Source organism: Hyalella azteca, unplaced genomic scaffold, assembly GCF_000764305.2.
Source record: "Hyalella azteca isolate HAZT.00-mixed unplaced genomic scaffold, Hazt_2.0.2 contig13501, whole genome shotgun sequence".
NCBI lineage: Eukaryota > Metazoa > Arthropoda > Malacostraca > Amphipoda > Hyalellidae > Hyalella > Hyalella azteca.
Window position 1 is genome coordinate 261,057 of NW_025943421.1, and position 20,132 is coordinate 281,188.

Genomic DNA, 20,132 nt, shown 5'->3' on the forward strand with positions numbered 1-20,132 from the left:
CGTGTCAAGAGACTCTCGAGTCTGGCAGGCCTCCTAGATTTGGTAGCCTCATAATCTGTTAAATAATGTCTGAAATAGCCGCAGAATTCGTCGACCAAGATCCAGGAGTGGATAGCACTTCTAAGGAAAGACAGGAAGAATTTGAGATGGTGGCAAATGATATTGCAGTATATATTTACGATGCCTGACAGATTTATATATTTGATTTGTTCAATGATAGCTCATTTTTTGTATTACAGGAAATTGACAAGCCTCAGTCCCAATTAAATATAGCATGCATAATATGTTGGAGGGACAAATCGTAACTGCCTGTGAAAGCTGTAAAAATTTACTGGGTGCTCACTTTGTGCCTCCCTACCCGTGCCATCTTTATACATTAAAACAGCCATGAAACAATGCAAAGTGAAGAGTTTCTCGAATGGAGATGCGTCAAGCACTTCGTCTTCCACTGAACCTGGAAGTTCAGAAGATACGCGATCTACGCCGCTGCTGCTACTCGGTAAAAGACTGTGGGGGAAAACGCAAAATAATGGAAGTGCTGCTAAGAGCTTCAACAGATTCTTTCGCTCCAATAAAAAGACTGTGTACCCTATAGAAAGATCACCCAACCGGTTGAGGCATGACAGTGAACCTGATGAACTAAGCTATTGCATGCTTGATAACGGGAGCAACAGGAATGAAGACGAGAGCAGTTTGTCTGATTTAACGAGTCACGAGACAGAGATAGGTGACGTTGCAATTGTCTCTAATCTTATTCTTCATGATGGAAAACCGTTGAAAATTCGAAACAGCGATGTTTCAGAGCATGATACTCGATCATCAAATTATTTTTTATCGCATTCGTCACCACTTAAGGCATCATCCCGAGATAGTGACGTCATCGAAAACGCGTCTGAAGGCGAGATTAAAAGGCTTAGAACTGTCTCCTCCCGGCGCTCCCTTGAGAGCCGAGCTCGCAACCCGTTGCTTCCTTCCTGTCATGTGCCCTCGTCTGATCCAACTCAAAAGCGTGGACGCAATTCTCACATTCCTGCCTGGCAGCTTCCGCTACAAGATCTCACTCGCCTCGCTGTTTTGCCGGTTTGTTGCTTTTTTGTGTGCTACTTGTTTTTTTATTTGAACGCTTGTGTTTTTTAATCGAAATCTTAATACCTTGGTTGTTTTTAACTTTGTGCTATGAATCTCATTCACGAAATGCTTTCTGTTCGGTATTTATTCGAATTCTAATTTAATGTTGTTCACTTCACATTCTTCGCAGTATTTAATGTTACGCTTATATTATTTGTTATGAAAAATTTTATTTTTAATTCTTACTCTAACCTGAAAGCTGCTTACTTTTCCTTCCTGTGTTGAGATATTCATGGATTGTATGTGCACTGAAGGTTATTATTACGAAATATTCGTGACATCGTTTTATCATTACATTCCATCCACCCTATAGATCATCTCTCATACACAATGCCCAGAATGAGTAACTGAGTGTGAAAATGCCGCGATATTACATCACCCGATGTGGTGTTTTCTGCGTAGTTGTACAGTCAGATTCTCACATATAGGCTTGCATGTAACGCGATTATTCAGCTATTCAAGGTCGAGGTAGTTGGGACTGAGAATGGTACATATTATTGGCAATGTACGCTATTGCCTCCTCAAGTCTCAGATCTTGTTCACCTCGTTGTCGTTTGCTCCCAAGATTCTTGCGACTTTTTCTGTGACGGCGTACAATGTACTCGGCTGTACACAAAGCCAAATGATCGCTCATTTTTGTTTTTTGAAGTTCTTCTTACAATTATTTGTTTGAATCTGCGGGCAATATTAAGGTCTTGGAATTATTTTCCCCTTTAATTTCAGGATATTGCTCGATTTAATTTCTTTTACCCAAGATTGTTGGCTCGTATTCTGTAGCCCATGTTTTATGCGGGTATTCAACACATGATTAAGGTTGTACTTAGTTGCACAATAAATTTGTACTTAAAAATGCATAGAAATTTATGCAGTAAGGACGAAAACAGGCTGCAGCGAATTGAAATTTTATTTATAAATGCGATACCTAAAGATCTTAGTTTAATTAGTGTCGTGAGCAGATGTAAGGTAATTTGATGAAAAAATGTACACGTACAAGCCATATTTGAGGGTTGCGTTGGCGGCTGCTGGACCATCTATTTATCTTGATTGTTTCTCCAGTGTTAATAATGTTTAATTGGTCATCGTTTTTCATTAGTGAAGCATGTTTCGTATGCGTAACAAATTTATTGTAAGTATGTCTTCTTTTTTTAAATAAATTGGTTGTAAGTGCATGTGTCCTACTCGCAGACCATGTGTACGAGTATTCAAAACGTAATAGAATTGCTCGCCGCCGATCTTCTGACGTTTCCGCGTGACAAAGTATCTAAAGTATCTCATAGTCAAGTTATTAGAAATTGGAAACGATCGGAACTCTTCGAGTGATGAAGCCTTAATGTCTCTTTGAAAAGCTAAAAGAGCATCGACTTCCGCCCGATGACCTTTATATATAAAGCTATCCGTAATGTCAGGTCGTTTATTTCTCGTCCGATGCAATTGCTGTGTCATGACATGACTTCCTGAAGAGATAAGAGAGTGAGAAGCGTGAGGATAACCGAACTTTTCGGTAAACTTTATATAGTTAATCATACCTGAGCCTCCTCAGAATAACCTTCTATTCTTACGCATATCGTATCTTCTTCACGATTACTCAAGACGCGAAGAAGCTCTCAATCAGTATATCCGTATTCAATTTTTATCATCTTTCCTAGTAAGCCAAAAAATCAGTATCAAATTACATCTTTTGGTTTCCATATCACCGTTTCATATCTTGATAGAATGATATTGATAATGAATTGAAGCATAGAATGATGTCTCAGCTATAACTAAATCATAATATCGTGTGGCTTGAACTTCTATGATTGTTGAGTTATGGTGCATGCAAATGGCAAGTAGCATTAACATTAGCATTAAAGACCGGCCATTGATCCGGCGAAATTCACGCCTTTGTCTGAGCCAAGGATGCGTTGTTCCTTCGTGGTAATGCCATTGTGTTCTTGTTGCTTGCCCGACTTTTTAAATGATAAATTATGAATCAAACTTTGTTCGGAACAAACTTTTAGTTTTCCTGATTTTTTCATGTGCTCAATTTTTTATGACTTCTGTAATTGGACTATTCACAACTGTCAATCATCAACTTCGAAGTTCAGTTAATCCTGAAAAAACTGATCCATCTGGTTTTTACCTGTTCTCACCACGACCGTCTACGGACTTGATATCACAAATCTTTCTTTCTTCATGATAGAAAACTATGATAGTCATCAAAACATTTTTTAGTACATTTCAAAGTCAAGGTTTTTTCATTGGTAGTATCGCGTGATGCAGACGTCATTTTTCACATATGTTCACTAAATATAGACGACGAAAGCTTCGTGGTGGTAAAACTTGACTCTTGTGATGATCTTGCAGACGGGCTACTCGTCGAGCGCTGCCAGCACACCTTCTACAGCTCCTCCCAGCATTGCTGGCTCCTGCGTGCATCTCAGCAGAGAATATTCCCAGCAGGTCGGTAGAAAAACTTCCCAGCAGGTCGGTAGAAAAACTTCCCAGCAGGTCGGCAGAAAAACTTCCCAGCAGATCGGTAGAAAAACTTCCCAGCAGGTCGGTAGAAAAACTTCCTAGCAGGTTGGCTGCGCAGACTTTTTATACTTGTGCAGCAGTGACGGCCCGGCAGGGTGGCAGCTAAGAATGTAGAGCGACAAAATTTCCTGGGGTGAAAATTCCCTGCACGCGCTTAATTCCTGTAAAGCATAGATCATGAAGCGTCTATATAATGAACTACTATATATGGGTTTAAGCATCTATTTTTAGGAATTATAGAAAACCTTATAAATTACTGGGGTTAATCAATCAATTTTTGGAAATTTCTCAATAAAATTCACCGGAAACAGTTAACGGTTTTATACGTTTGTTAGTTGAAATGACCGTATATTTAGCGAGTTGAAAAGCATAAGTAGTTTTACTTAAACTCGCTTGCTCAATTACGGAAATTCTGAAGCATTTTATAGGTGCAAAAACGTTCGCATATGTGTGCTGGCGAAAAATATCTTAACGATATTTTCTAAATATTATGCTTAACTACTCAAATTCGGATTCTTTCGGAAAATTTTCCGTAATTCATTTAAAGTCATGTTTGCCCGCGAAAGAGTTTACAGTAATTTTGAATTTCCGAACGGTTTGCAATTGTTAATTTTGTATGGATTTCAAGGACGGTGGCGTATCCGTGATACCAACTTCAGAGTGCGGATGGTTCTGCCTGAGACCAAAATGCCTCCACCACGGCAGGTCGTCGCGGTGGCTGCTCTTCTGGCTGTGCTGGGCCTCTGCAGTACAGGGTATGTACCCATGTATCATTGCTGATTGAAACACACGTACAAAAAATTCCCTTCCTTTTAATAGAAAGTAAGCACCAACTCAAAACTTGAGATGCTTATTAAATCAATTATACAGGGTGATTCACGGAAACTTCGTGATTTGTAGCTCGATAAAAAAAAAGAACTAGTAAAGATATCACTACAAAATATTTTTTTAAAGACATTATCTGAATTTTTGTATCACTTAGTTTTAAAAATGACATCGGAGAAATGACGGCCCCGCATTGTCAATGCATTCAGTTAATCGATTTTTGAAGTTCCATTCAACTCGCTGAAACATATTGACGGGTATGTTGGCGATGGCTTGGCGTATGTTGTTCTTCAAATGAAGTAGGGTCCTTGGACAGTCATTGTAAACAATTGATTTAAGAGTAATTTGATTTGCGTTAATCTTTTACCCCACTCCACGCACGTTTTGCTGTTTTTTTTTCTCCCGGAAATCCTCATCACTAAAGATAACGACTGCATCGTGAGGCGAGTTCTCAGGAAACGCTTCACACGCATTTCGGCGAGCAATAAAATCGTTTACGCTGAGTTTTTGTGCCACAAACAATTTGTAGGGATGAAATTGCAGTTATTTGTGAGTATTTGTACCTCACTGATTTTCGAAATTCCCAGAATTGCAGCGTGTTTACGTGCTGAACGGTGTGGGGAACGCAGAAACGCCTCTCGAACTCTCTCTACGTTTTCGGGTGTTGTGGTTGTCCGCTGACCGCCAGACCCTCTTGCATTGCATGGAAGTGTGATTCACTCTTCCACCCACTCGCATTCGCACTTCCACTCACTCATCACGTAGCAATCGATTTCCGATCAGGAACCCGACCTGCGAAGGACGCATATGGAACCGAGTACGGAATGCTAGTAGAGTACGTAGCGATACTGAAACGGCCATTAGAAAAGTACGCCTAGACAGCAAACGCACGCTGCTCACTTGTCCAATGCAAAGTGACAATTGACTAGGCGGGACACAACTTCATGACATAGCCTTTCATATGAAATACTCCCTGCCCTTTCCTACAACATCTGGCTGCTTGGCGCGAAATACAAACAGGAAGTTTCCGTGAATCACCCTGTAGATACATTATGCATGACACGTATGCCCAAGGCCAACAGAATTTATAAAATGCTTTTTAAAAAAGTATAGAAATTCAATGCTGAAATTAATTTTGATATTGATATTCATACCCTCTGTATGTATTTTTGTTAACATGAAATATATATTTCGTTCCTTCCAATTGTATGAATTAATTGTTATAATCGACAACATTTGATATCTTCCAGGCATGGTCGTAAATGGTTTCGTAAACGTGTGTATCACCACCATAGAAAAGCGATATGATCTTCGGTCTCGTGACACAGGTGAGAAATTCATAGAATATTTTTCACTATTACGTTAACTTTTTACACGGCTCTTTCGTCATCAAATCTAATTACAGAACAGAACATTACAGAACAATTTTATTTTCGCTTTATTAATAGCTTTGAGTATACCTTCTGCCATATAAAGTGTAGGACAGTTATTTATTATGAGAATAGTTTTCTCATTGAACTGCGTTTGTTAGATGAATTGGGTTTCTTCAAGTTCTCAAACGGCATGAATAGAAGGTAGGGAGCTGAAATGGCACGCGTTCGAGAGGTGGATCATGAATTTTTGTTCCGCCGATCACTGTCACGATCTTGCAGGTGTACAAATGAAGAGTGCATCGCAATCACGCCCTTCATATCTTGACTTTAGTTGTCACCCATGCCTGTACCCCATTTATTTGTACCTCATATAGTATTTGATGGAAGAAAACGAATGTTGAATAAGTATAAGTTAAACATTGTCCGTGGATGCAATCACTGCCTCAAGCGAGAGCACGGGATTTTAAAATGTTGTAGTGTCAGAGAAAATGAAATCTGTTCCACCTGGGATTTAGACTTAGATCTATAAATTTCTAAGCAATGATTGTACGTATCATTCATGCGATGAATGAACGTCGCACGGCGGTGCTAGCAGCTGTGCTCAAGTGCCAATCTTGTGCAGTTGCTGAGATGCGCTGCATGTGCGCCGTGCATCTGCTTGTTACTCTTGAGGATTCTTGGCACCCGTCGTGCTCTACAGCAGCCATGCACCTTGTGAGCTACACGAGTCGAGATATGTCGGATTTCAGCAGCCATACAGCCATGCTCGTATGCTACGCGAGTTGAGAAGCTTCTCACTTCAGCAGCTAAACTCGTATGCCACGCGAGTTGAGAAGCTTCTCACTTCAGCAGACATGCTCGTACGTAATGCCACTCCAGTTGGAGAAGCGTCTGACTTTAGCAGCCGTGATCGAACTTGATAATATTTTAATTTCTATGAACGTTCCGTTATATTTTAGATTTATTTTCAGCCAAGCACGTAACTTTGATCATATTTCAATTTTCAAGGCATTTATTTCAGCAGGTAACTCATTACTTCCTATACTAGCTTGCAGTGATGTCATGTTGATGGACCGTTTACAATCTTATCTTTACTCGTGGTTTATCACACGACTTAGAGACAATGTTGCCACAGTCCATTTTAATTTATTTTTTCATTAAAGTGTGGGTTTATCGCCTATTGTTAATTTTAGACAGATTTATGACTATACTAAATCGTTTTATGTAGCATAACTTTCTAAATGAGAATTTTTTCATGATTCTGCGTAGATGATGCTCGTATATGATGTCTGGCTTTGCACTCAACGGTGTATTACTTAATACTACATCGATTTTATACTTTTGAATCCGTTATGCTGCATGACGTCCATCAGTCTAGCTTGAGAAGTTGTGTCGTTATTTAGAAGAATTTTTATAAATATTCTGATACCTTGGCGATCTGGGCAACATGTTTTTTTTGCCTGCTAACTTTCACTGCATGCCAACAATTTAACAGCAGTTTGAAACCTTTTTCACATTGCTATTTTACGTTTTTTTCTTGACACTGTTTTGTTTCTCTCTTGAAGCTCGCAAAAAGTCTATGTCGAATCATTCGGTAGCATTGAGTTGTTTTTCTGCTTACGTCACTTCTTGCGTCAATGGCTGACTAGCTTTCTGTATTGCACAATATACGATTGAATTTAATGTGCTTCCGAAGGATATCGCTTTTACGTCTAAGCTCTACATATGTCCTCGACTCTTGGAAAGGTTTCTTAGGTTCTTCGGAAACTTGACCTAATATAGTTGTGTTTATCGACTTGAGCTCCGCAAAGTAAGGAGCAAAATGTGAGATCAAGCCACGTTATGTGCTTCTTCGTCTTTTCTTTTTTTGCTGGCGCGCCTAATAACATAAATAAGTATAATACTAATACATTTAATAATATTTTAGTGTAATCTCGTTTATTGTTCTCAGGCATGGTGGCCGGCGCGTACGACATGGCGTCCGTACTTTGTTCTGTGCCTGTGGCTTACTTGGGCTCTCGGAAAGGAGCTTCGAAGGCGCGATGGTTAGCGGCAGGCATGGTCATCATGGGCTTAGGGTCATTCGTGTTCGCGGTGCCTCACTTCTTCACTCCAGCCTATCACGTCACGCTCGGCAACTCCATAGGCGCTAACATGTCGACAATCACTTGCTCCTTACAGGTAAGATGCGAGAACCGACACTCCGATTCTAATACTTAAACCTAATGAATTGGGTCATTTTTCATGCGTGTGCTGTAGCTTATTATTGCAAGGTTGACATAGTTCTTTTTAGTGTCAAGGAAAATAAAACAATACGATTGCTTGGCATTATTCCTTGTCGTGCACCTGAATTTCTCTCACACTATTTTACAGTTTTTTTTCCAACACTAATTTGTCCTATTGGTGTTTTTAATGATCTCAATGGACGCTCCTGCTAAATTCTCAAGCACATGAAACTATTGTTCATATCGTTGCATAATATAGAGTCAGCATGATTTTATTTCATCTCATATATCAAAGTTTGTATATTTCACCCCTTCCTCTCTACCCACTATGTTTACTGAGTTTGAATCCTGAGGACATTAGAAAATGTAAGTTATCGAATAATATACTTTTCACGGTAATTTTCCAGGTAGCAATAGCTGCAGATTTTTGGAATCATTCACGTAACGAGGACGTTTGTCTCATTCGTCGGTCAGCAGGCGCTGGGAGGTTTGCTGGCGTCGCCTGGTTTTTGGCCTGAGACTCGCCGGGATGTGACCCTTGGCAGATTGTTTCTGTAGAATGCCTTCTTTTTTATTACACTGAAACATAGCCTGATGTTTTCTGTTCTTATGCCGCAGCTATGAAATAATTGAAGTTTTAAATGTTACAATTTGGTCACCTAATTTGCGTTGGTGTCCTTTATTTTTAACTGAATGTTCTCAAATTTTTTAGAATGACATGCAGTGGAACATTTGTTAAGACAGTTTTTTCTTTGAGGAATATTGGAAAAGTGTTCGTTGCACGATTTATTATTTACTTAGCTTTTCCTACGAATGGTTTCCGGTATCGTGATACTTTATTAATGCGCAGAATCTACTTATTTCGATAAAACTTTGAAGTAAGTCACCACTTTTATCTTTTTGATTACTTTAAACCTCATTTACTTTTCACTACTGCCAAGTTTACTTTTTTTGCTACTTTTATCACATCTATCAATCATTTGCTCACTAAATTTTCTTGCTCACTTGAAACACATCCCTATCTTATTCCGGAGCTCCTTTTTCCGGACTTCACTTGAATCATTCCTCTTATTCCCGAGCCCAAATGAATCTCACCTCCTACACCTTTGCTTAGTAACTATTTGCATTCCCTTGCTCCTCTTACTCCTATGGTTTAACGCAGCCAAAATTTCGGTCTGCAGGCCATCATCGGCGAGACGTGTGACGTCAGCAGGGATGTTTGGCTGGCCAACTTCAGGCAGGTCTTCATGCTAGGGCAGGTCCTGCATGGCATCGGTGCCACGCCCCTCTACACGCTGGGGGTCACTTACCTCGACGAATCCGTGCCCGTCAGGATGTCGTCGCTTTACTTGGGTGAGTTTCAGGCAGGACTACATCTTTTAAATATTGGGGATATAGGATGTCTTCGCTTCATTTGGCTAAGTTGCAAGACCAACTCAACCTCTTTTTTGTACAGGATATCGTCACTTTACTTGGGTGAGTTTCTCCAGCAACTCCACCTTTTTTTTATACAGGATATCGTCGCTTTACTTGGGTGAGTTTCACCAGCTACTCCACCACTTTTTTCATACGGAATATTGTACCTTTACTTGGATGAGTTTCTGCAGCAACTCCGTCTCCTTTTAGTACAATGATATCGCGCACTTTATCTCCGAAGATCAAGAGAGAATCGTTATAATATAATTATCATGTGCATTCCTTGAACCCTAATAAGGGTTTTGGCTGAGGTTTTGAACCCAAATCTATTGCTGGGTTGTATCTTCGCTTCTTTGAATACTACTGGTCTAGATTTCGAGAAAAAAGTTATTTTTATTTATTATCATCTTGTGCATTTTTAGCGTCACTCATTAACTTTCGAAAATTAGTGTTCACTTGAATATATTTGTATGATCGTGATTCGAGTGACTTTTTTGTTTCCAAAAAATGTCAAGTTTACCATCGGGTTTTCTTTGAAAATTTTCTTTCTTACGCTTCGAATTATTTTTGACTCCAAAAATTAATTCCGCAGCGTGGAATTTGATGTGGTTCCATGAAGTTAGGCTTATACGTCAAAGCTGCAAGTATGCCTTCAAAGCATAAACAGTTTCTTGGATTCTCTGCTCACCTGATCTCCTTATTGAGTTTATCGTTGTAGTATAACAGTTACAAAATTTTTCTAATTTCCTTTCGTAAATTCCTTTTAAATTAACGTATTTTCAAGTTCATCGAATATTATTTGACTCCAAAAATTAATCCTACTCACATTGTAATCCTTTTTTCTGATAACATTTGCTTACTTGTAGGCATCTACTACGCGATGGCAGTCGTTGGTCCAGCCATCGGCTTCGTGATGGGCGGGCAGTTCTTAAATATCTACATTGACGCTCCCTACACCGACCCCTTATCGTGAGTTTGAAAATTCTTCCTCGTCAACGCGTTTGAAACAAAGTACAAAAGTTACCCGATTCTAATTAATTTTATAAGGAATGTTATTGGGATGTATATGTTTTCCTGCGCAAGGGAGTAACAATGATGGTATTAATGATAAATAAATTAAATCATTAAACGTGATTTCTTCCCCGCAGTCTGGGTTTGACGACGGAGAGCGACCGGTGGCTCGGTGGCTGGTGGATGGGGTTCCTCTTGTCTGGTTGTGCATCCATCCTGGTGGCTTGGCCTTTACTTGGCTTCCCTGCCGTATTGCCTGGTAAATTATACATCTAAATACATCTAACCGGTTAAAAAATCGATAAGTAATATCGTTGGCAAAATATTACTAAATTTGGAAGAGAATCTATATATCAGTCACTTGACTGGCACCTCATTAAATATTGGGACAAACAATGTTTAGATACCGTTATTAATTACAATTCCTTATTTTGCAGACCATGAGGACAGAATTAACAGCCCCAAAGGGTCGGTCAAGCGACAGAGAAGCGACAATGGCAGCTCCACTGCGGTTGCCGCCTTTCAGGATTTAGACGACTTCCCTTCTGCCACGCGCGCCCTCATGTCCAACGTGACGTTCGTAGCGCTGTCCCTAGCAGGTGCCATGGAGGGCATCCTGCTCACAGGTTTTGCCACTTTCATCCCCAAGTTCATCGAAAGTCAATTTAACGTAGCGGCGAGCTTTTCGGCTCTGTACGTCGGTGAGACCTTGTATTTTGCGACCTTTTTGTTGCTGATACTTACATCTGATCTGCCACTGCAATGTGATCTGTCACACCTCCCTTGCAACTTATTTCATGTTAAATTTGTATGGTTGCCTCCGTGAAAATTCTTTTTAATTGCTCTGAAACCACGCTAATTTACTGATTTATTACTTTAGGTTTTATTGCTGTTCCCGCGGGGGGCGGAGGCACGTTGCTGGGCGGCTGGCTTATCAAAAAATATGAGCTCTCATGCCTTGGAATTCTGCGCGTGCTTTTCACGGGCTCCCTCTTCTGCTTACTCGCGTGCCTGGGGCTGCTCGTCTATTGCCCCAACCACGAGTTTGCTGGAGTGGACGTGCATTATGAACAGAAGTGAGGAGTGTTAAGAACAGAAGAAAGTGTTATGAACATAAGTAAGTGTTATGAACAGAAGTCAGTGATGTAAACTGGAGTGTTATAAACATAAGTAAGTGTTATGAACAGAAGTGAGTGATGTAAACTGTAATGTAGTGAACATAAGAAAGTGTTATGAACAGAAGTGAGTGATGTAAACCAGAGTGTTGTGAACAGGAGTTAGTGATGTAAACTTGAGTGTTATGAACGTAAGTGTTATGGACAGAAGTGAGTGTTATGGGTAGAAATGAGTGTTTTGAACGTAAGTAAGTTTTATGAACTGAAGTGAGTGTTATGGGCAGAGTGAGTGATGTAAACTGGGGTGTTATGAACAGAAGTGAGTGTTACGGGCATAAGTGAGTGATGTAAACTGGGGTGTTATGAACAGAAGTGAGTGTTTTGGGCATGAGTGAGTGTTATGGTCTGAAATGAGTGTTATGGACTGAAGTGAGTGTTACGGACTGAAGTGAGTGTTATGGACCGAAGTGAGTGTTATGGACTGAAGTGAGTGTTATGGACTGAATTGAGTGTTATGGACTGAAGTGAGTGTTATGGATTGAAATGAGTGTTATGGACTGAAGTGAGTGTTATGGACTGAATTGAGTGTTATGGACTGAAGTGAGTGTTATGGACTGAAATGAGTGTTATGGACCGAAGTGAATGTTATGGACTGTAGTGAGTGTTATGGACCGAAGTGAGTGTTATGGACTGTAGTGAGTGTTATGGATTGAAGTGAGTGTTATCTACCGAAGTGAGTGTTATAGACTGAAGTGAGTGTTATAGACTGAAGTACCTTATGAACAGTTGTAAGCCATAAGAGTTGAACGAGTCTTGTGAAAGGTCGCTACTATTCTTCCCCTCATTATTGACCAATGGCATCCTAACGCCCTCATCATTTCATTCCCACGGCACCTGACGTTGAAATAACAGTTTTTCAACGGCAGGTGTTTCAACGAAATCAGCTCGTAATAAACGTTATTTCATCGTCATTTGCCTGGAGGCTTACCTCTCCTATTAGAATATTGTACACTAATTGCTTTTCATGTCAGAATATTGTACACTAATTGCTCTTCATGCCAGAATATTAACTACTAATTACTTCTCGTTAACAGAGTATCTACCGACGTGCCAACTCTGACGTCATCATGCAACAGCGCTTGCGGTTGCCAGAGCGTCGCCTACAACCCCGTGTGTGGCTCCGACAACCTCGTCTACTACTCGCCCTGCCACGCTGGCTGCTCTCAGCGACATCAGTTCGCGTCTAAAGAGGTCCTAGTCCTATCCTCAGTTCCTGGAGTACAGGATATTAGTTACAGGATTAAAGCTAATTTTCTTCACTTGGTTGCGGAATTTTGTTTATTTTGTGCAGGATCTCAGTTACTGGGTTGCTGTATCTTAGTTACAGTATTTCAGTTGATTCACTACAGGAGCCAACAATTATAACCCAGTTCAGCCCATTCATTATCACCTTGTTACGCATTATTGACGTACCGCATCGAGCACGATGCTCTTTTAATGTTGTCAAATTGCTAAATTGAATGATCAACGCACTTCTTTAATCATCTACCATCTCCAAAAACTTACTGAATCACTGAATTGAAGAAATCCCGGGATGTAACTTCCTTCCTTGTTTTGGGACGCAATGCCTTCCACTGCCTAACAAAAAAGTTTTGAGTAAATCGTTCTTTTCTAGTTACCATTCATGTATAGTTAAGAAATTTCTGAATACATTTTTCCATATTCCTTCCCAAAAAATCGATTCCTCATCTCTAGTTATAATTGAAATTAGACTTGGATTACTCGTTTGTGTTTTCCAGCCAATAGAATTCTTTTACGCTTGTTCAAAATCACAGAAAATTTGATTGTACATGAAAGGCGTTCATTAATAGAGTATGGTTGAAAATAGTACGATTTACTTGTGAATTACCTTAAAGATCAAGTAATGTCTTCTCATCGCCTTTTTGTACTGTTCGAGTTCGTGACTTATTTGCAGGTGGTCTCAAAACTGCTTTACCAAGCTTATACAGTGCACAAATATATTCATGCCTTCATACTCGAAGCTTCAACGTGAGCTAAAAGTCATTTTCACTTGTCTTTGTCTCATACAAGACACTCAGGGCTCCTGCGTGAGATACGACAATTTCTACATGAGCCGGTACGTCCACTTTCGTTGTTGAATTTCCCTTTCATCCTTTTCAGCGCATTTTCTCATTTATGGAAAAAATGCACTATTGTGCTCGCCATGTCCGTCTGTCCGTGACCACGTTTTCGTCGATGAGAAAATGCGCACTCTGCAGTGAGTACTGAGTTATATATTTTTTTATTTATTCACCTTGTTGATACTAGTTAATTTCTGATTCGGGTGTTCGCGGATGCCTAAGTGATTCATTTATCAACATTGAGTCAGTTTCACTCGTCAAATTTATGAGACAAAAAACTGCCATTCTTTTTAGCGCATTTTCTCATTTATGGAAAAAATGCACTATTGTGCTCGCCATGTCCGTCTGTCCGTGACCTCAAGTGTCCGTCTGTCCGTGACCTCAAGTTTTCGTCGACGAGAAAATGCGCTCTGTCACTCACTGCAGTGAGTACTGAGTTATATTTTTTAANTGCATGTTTTCTTAAGCCAAATTAGTTTTGATACTTCGAAACTTTGTAAGAACTTCTCTATTGCTTTATTCATGTAGATTCAGTTTGACCATCTAGTGCTTACTGTTAAGGATGTTGTCACGTAGTTTCAATACTTTTTAGTTGTACTAGAATTATTTTTCCGCTTTTATAACTCTTGGGATATACTACAGACGAAATTAAAACTTTCGACTGTCGCTAAAAGCGAAGATAGGATTAAAGTGAAATAAATTACTCGGCTATCAGCGGCATTTGGCTCTTTCAAACCCAGAATGGCATCGTATTCTCTGTGAAATTTATCTGATCAATGCTTCCAAGGCAATATTTAGCATTTGTGGCATCATGGATTTTGCCTAACGCAGCTTTTGGTAACCGGCCGCTGTGAGGGTTCAATTTCCTCATCACTCTCCATTTGCGGCTCAGGTACATGCTGAGCATCGCTTTCACTGCCAAGTCGATATCTACACTCATGTTCCTCATCGCTTGGTGGTTCTACCGACCTCCAAGAGGAGACTTGAACAACGCAAATGATCCAGTGCACACCACATCCATGCATCCGCTTTCATCGAGGGAAAGAGAAACTGGGGATGCTACTCCACATCTTGCATTCGATAACCCTGCGGTTGAAATAACTTAGAGGAGGTATGGGAACTTTTTTTTTTAGAAAAAGCCAGCTCGTTAAGTAGTTTTTTGGGAGAATGTTTTCATCCTATATTGCCAAAGTACCCTTATGTAAATGTGCCGTATAATAATATAATAATAGAATCGTCGCGATGTGCTTACTACATCGAATAGACAGTTATCAACGTTATTGTACAAACTGTAATTATTATGATTTATATGAATATTTTTTGTAACGGTATCATATTATCGCTAAATGTTATGTATTTTGACTAGTATTATTAGAGGCTTGTAGTTGGGTTGTATAGAATTGAAATTTTATATAAAGATTAATTATGAGTATCGTTGTAATACTTCACGATGCGATAGCGTGACCTCTATGAGCAATGACAAGCCACAGTCAATTCACAGCGAGCGCCATTCAGCGTGCAGTCGAACAGTCTTATCTAATGTACCAACATTTGGATGAACTAGAATTCAATTGAGTCTGAAGGCATTTAATTTTTAGTTTTAATCATCGACGATATAAAAGAACATTGTGAAAGTCACTGGAGCACCTAAGTAGCAAAGACCTAATGTATTCAAAAGATATTCCACGTCTTATTTTCCCCTTACGAGCCGAATTAGAATGTAATATTCTTCGATAACTAATAATGACAAACGTTCGAATCACCTTCCACTTCGGCCATGGTAGAAACTTGCAAGCCTACTGATCAATCGTAAAGAGAATTTCAGCTTTGAACTATTGGCATTGAAGATGGAAAAAATGATGGTGTAGTAACTTTTGAGCTTCTCGTGTTCTTATTAAAGGGTAGTTTGTAAACAACATGTACGAATATAGAAGAAATATAATACTGTACAAGGAAAAATGATAATTGGGTCTATTCGGAGACAGTTGCATGTAGAGCACCGCAATCTCCAGTTCATAGTCGTGCAATTTATGAAATATCTTCCTTTACGACCATAAAACGACTTTATAACAATGATGCATTCCACTAAAATTAATTTGTACACATAGGCTATATGAACCGAGAATTATTTGCGTAGCAGATATCTGTAAAGTATCAACACTTCGTGTGAACACGCATAAATTAGTTTCCTTCAAAGAAATTGTTTAATAAGGGCTTCTTTTAAATAAATCAAACAAGAGTGTGAATCACTGGACCCCAAAGCAAAGCCATTGACAACATGAACATGAGATCTCAGTATATATTCGATACCTTATTTCCGTCACTTAATTGAAATTTACAAGGTAGAATGAAGTATATTTGCAGCGCATGTCATCTGCCTGCTAACGACAGTGTCATGAGCAGCACAGAGAATGTGATGATGAGGCGGATCTTAAGCTATTCATGTATGACTAGAGCGAGCGAATGAATAACGAGTCTATACGAAAAAATACCAAGAAAATTTACTTGTATTTATTCTCGCCGTAGAAAAATATTTCCGAACAATGGAAAGTAGGTAGAAAAATACTGTCTTTTGCCGACTAAACTACGACTAGAGAGATATGTCCACTAATTACCTACTACAAGCAGATCAGAAAGCTGTTCAATGTTGTAGAGACTGGCGCCATGATAAAAAGAAAACCGTGAAAAATGACAGCATTTGGATGTAATTCCTGGTAGAGCCTAGACCGATTATACTCCAGTAGTGGTTCACCGATCCTAACTTCAATCACGCGCGGAGAAGACGATAAACGCACGATCTATCACTTGCAATTACACGTGTCAAAACTGGCACGGCGTTGTCTTTGAATAAAAAGCTATCCAGCATTAAAACCACCAATAACACCAAATAAAGTGGCACATTATCATTACTAGATCACAAAATAAAATGAACACGACAACACTCGTCAGATCAATGTAATCTCAAATTAGCGATGGAATAAATTTCCACCTAAATAATTCTTGAAATGGATTACGTCGAGACGCTTACGTCTCCTAATACACGTGGAGGAGTGACGTAATTGTATAGTCCGAAGTTCGGCTCCTTCGACCTCATCACGCGTGCCCACATCGAGATGACGTAGCGTGCTGACGTCTTACGTCTCGAAATGGGCGTAGATGGAAGTAACGTAATTGTATACAGTCTGCCAATTCGGTCTCTCCGAGTTCATCATGTCGTTTACATCCTGCAAAAACAACGCCAGAGGTTAAACAATATTACAAGTGGCCCAACCAATACATTCAGTAAAGATCGACGCGGTGATCAAGCTCATGGTAGCCAAATATAGATTACTCAATGTTCGAGTATTGGATATTCATGTAGAGGGTTCATAGAAAATTCCTCAGTAGAAAACAATCAAAGAACAAATACTCACCAAGGTCGATGGAATGCCAACGGACTCAGCAGCCGCCAAAGCCTTCTCGAAATTAGCTCGCTTGTCCGAATGATTCAAAGACCTATAATTGATTTTTTCAGGAACGTAAGTATCGAGTATCGCACAGAGTGCAAGGCCGTCGTTCCAGCTAGATGAAAAATTCGTTATGTCGACCTGGGAGTAGCCGAGAGTCTGATTTTGACACCACTTGAGTAAAGCGTTGCGTCTGGACCCACCTCCCTGCGCCAGCATTGACAAGGGATCCTTCTTATCTGCGCTCAGCTGAAAACAAAAATCGGTAATCAATCAAGCAACCTTGAGTTTAAAATATTAAATATACGCATGAGAAGAAAATGTCATACATTCTTATAGCTGTATTATGAATGTATTTTACCCGTAATGGTTAAAATTTGGTCATCGAACTGATAGTTGAGTAGACAACTGAGGCGCCGAGTTCTTCAAGAGGACATAAAATCTAAATATTTTTACTTTTTCCGAAGTTTTAATCTTATATACATTCTCATTTCATTAATACTAAACAATTAATTTAAATCTGAAAAGAGATTTCAATTAATTGCTTCAACTAACGGTTTCACGGCGGTTTAACTAAAAGAGATTTCAATATTATTTCAACTAACCCTCACAGTAAAATAATAGAATTTTGGCTGTTCTTTAGAAATAAAAATCAGTTTGCAAACCAAACTTATTAAGATAAAAAAAAGAGATCATACTCTTTATGTTAGAGTTTACTCGGTAAAGAAAAACTCATCTCAACGGTGGATAAAAGCGAGACGTTGATGCTCGTACCTGATTAAAATTGTTTTTTCGCGGCTCGATCTTATTTGAGAGTATGGATATAGGTTTATTCGCTTCGGAAATGAGTTTAGCGCCGGCTTTTTCCCCGAGCTGTGACATTTTGACAGTGTCGGGAAGATTGGCGGTGGGAGAGGAGGGCGGTGGGACGTTGACTTTAGACGAAGGCGTAGGAGAAGAGATGGAGCTAAGGCCGTCACTGAACGAGTTACGCTGCAGCGATCGCAGCGGAGAAACGGGACTAGCGGCGTCTATGTTGCCGGACTCTTTGAGGGGTGAAGCAGTCGGCGAGGGACGTATAACACCCTGCCATGCAAGACGATGATGTTAATAAAAATAACGTGATACATCAAGAGAGGAGGAAACCTGCAATATGAAAGCAAGGTATTAATAACCCTCCAATATTTATTCCACATCAGTATTAGTGTGAGAAAGAGATCAGCTGGTATGTGATCTCTTCAATATAGGTTTAATGACTACTCTATATGGGCAAACAGAAATATTACCGCCTAGTTAAAAAAAAAGAACCAATTACACGCCTTAATGTTTATTGCAGTTACAGGTTCTGGATATCCTGCTAATAGCGTCCGCAAACTCAAAATCAAAATATAGCACAATTCCCATTGCATAGTAACTTTATACGAGGTTACTCCACACTCTGCTGCATTAAATGAACGTAACTGTTACAAAGATTTTCCACTTAACAATACCCTATTCTACAGCTATAGCCCAAATACTCACATCCGTATCGGCCCGCTTTAATATGGGAGCCGAAGTTACCGCACTTTTCCTTCCACTGGAAACACAGCTCATTCCAATAGCGATATTATTGTCTAATCCATTGTTGCTGCTGATGCGCCCGCTTCCTCTGGTGATAGGAACTCCGTTTTCCAAACTCTCTAAAAAATGAGAAAATAGAATAAGTTACCATGCACTATACAGATCAAGTAATTTGCTCCACAGCGTCCTTTTCTCGTTTGAATGAATGCACAAATTTCGTTATTGTACAGAAGTCATTGCATAAAAATATCAAATTAAAAGGATTTGCTCTCCTATCTACTTATGATGCATAAATTTTGTCTGATAAGAACAAAACACAGAGAAACCATTTTCCGAACTAACTTGTCTTTGGGTGCTGGAAAAAATTTGACAGTTCGCTACAGCGAATATGCACAACAGCTACAGCGAAAAATTGGTTCGCAAATGTAAGTCTCGAGTTTTACAACTGACCGATTAATGACTTGACTTTCGAGTCAGTGCGCGTCAAAGCACGATCTGCGTTGCGTCGGTCACCGCCACCACTTGGACTGCTCATGTACTTGGTCGCCCCGGAGCAAACACGGCAGTCTGCGATTACACATAGCAATTAATTTACAATTGAGAAAAAGACACTTCTCACACGGCTGACTATGCATTACACATAGCAATTAATTCACAATTGAAAAAGACAACTTCTCACCTCACACGGCTGACTTTGCGCGACAAAAAGCAATTAAAAAATTTTTCTCAACTAACGGCTGAACAATTTTTGATGCCAACAGAATTAAGGAAATTGAACCAGCGAAAGAAAGAAAAGGATTTCCTTTCAAACGAAACAGAGTAAATTCAATGAAGGTTGTATCCTGAAATATCTAACAGATTATATATAACCACATAATTTTTACACAATGAAAAAATGACCAAACACGCCTTGGGCAAATACGTTTAAAAAGAAGGAAGAGCTACTAACATGGAGACTGAATGTTTTTTGTGAACTCCGTTCCTTAAAAGATGGACAAATCACTGAAACTTTGCCTTCTGATGCAGTCAAGTGATAATTATTTGAAAGGAGTATATCGACAGTGTTAAAGTAAGTTAAAGTTTAACAGGTAAAAAAACGCACTGGCAGCTTTCTTCTCTAATGTGGAGAGCTGATGCTTTAATAGAGCGTTCTCGTGTTGAACCTTCTCGAGGTGGGCCTGGACTTCCGTTTTGAAGTCGTTCGCCACGCGATGATGCTTTAATAGAGCGTTCTCGTGTTGGACCTTCTCGAGGTGGGCCTGGACTTCCGTTTTGAAGTCGTTCGCCACGCGGACTGTGGTGAGCAGATCACACTGGAACTGTTCCCACTCCTCAACCTTAAAGCAAAATAAATGATAAAACATTAGTGAACAAAGAG

At 39.6% G+C, this 20,132-nt stretch overlaps 2 protein-coding genes across 8 annotated transcripts in view; one reads left to right on the forward strand and one right to left on the reverse strand.

Annotated features, from left to right (window-relative positions):
* Positions 1 to 236: 236 nt before the first annotated feature.
* On the forward strand, positions 237 to 15,429 carry LOC108674366 (solute carrier organic anion transporter family member 4A1). Its single transcript, XM_047883710.1, has 13 exons — positions 237 to 1,080; positions 3,472 to 3,567; positions 4,271 to 4,397; positions 5,718 to 5,795; positions 7,792 to 8,021; positions 9,247 to 9,418; positions 10,348 to 10,450; positions 10,630 to 10,751; positions 10,930 to 11,193; positions 11,373 to 11,568; positions 12,702 to 12,858; positions 13,650 to 13,744; positions 14,641 to 15,429. The coding sequence occupies exons 1-13, from the start codon at positions 388 to 390 to the stop codon at positions 14,852 to 14,854; spliced, it is 2,547 nt and encodes an 848-aa protein (XP_047739666.1). The 5' UTR covers positions 237 to 387; the 3' UTR covers positions 14,855 to 15,429.
* Positions 15,430 to 15,668: 239 nt separating this feature from the next.
* LOC108674367 (cytospin-A) overlaps positions 15,669 to 20,132 on the reverse strand; it is a 70,106-nt gene continuing 65,642 nt past the window's right edge. For 6 of the 7 annotated variants that reach the window (XM_018162311.2, XM_018162310.2, XM_047883707.1 and 3 more), the window contains 7 exons: positions 19,999 to 20,091; positions 19,857 to 19,917; positions 19,205 to 19,321; positions 18,716 to 18,873; positions 17,969 to 18,280; positions 17,162 to 17,443; positions 15,669 to 16,972 (listed from right to left, as the gene is read on the reverse strand). In XM_018162311.2, the coding sequence (XP_018017800.1) occupies positions 16,883 to 16,972; positions 17,162 to 17,443; positions 17,969 to 18,280; positions 18,716 to 18,873; positions 19,205 to 19,321; positions 19,857 to 19,917; positions 19,999 to 20,091 (1,113 nt within the window). In that variant the 3' untranslated portion in view covers positions 15,669 to 16,882. Of the gene's footprint in view, positions 16,973 to 17,161; positions 17,444 to 17,968; positions 18,281 to 18,715; positions 18,874 to 19,204; positions 19,322 to 19,856; positions 19,939 to 19,998; positions 20,092 to 20,132 lie in introns of all 7 variants that reach the window. The other variant, XM_047883705.1, reaches the window with a different exon arrangement.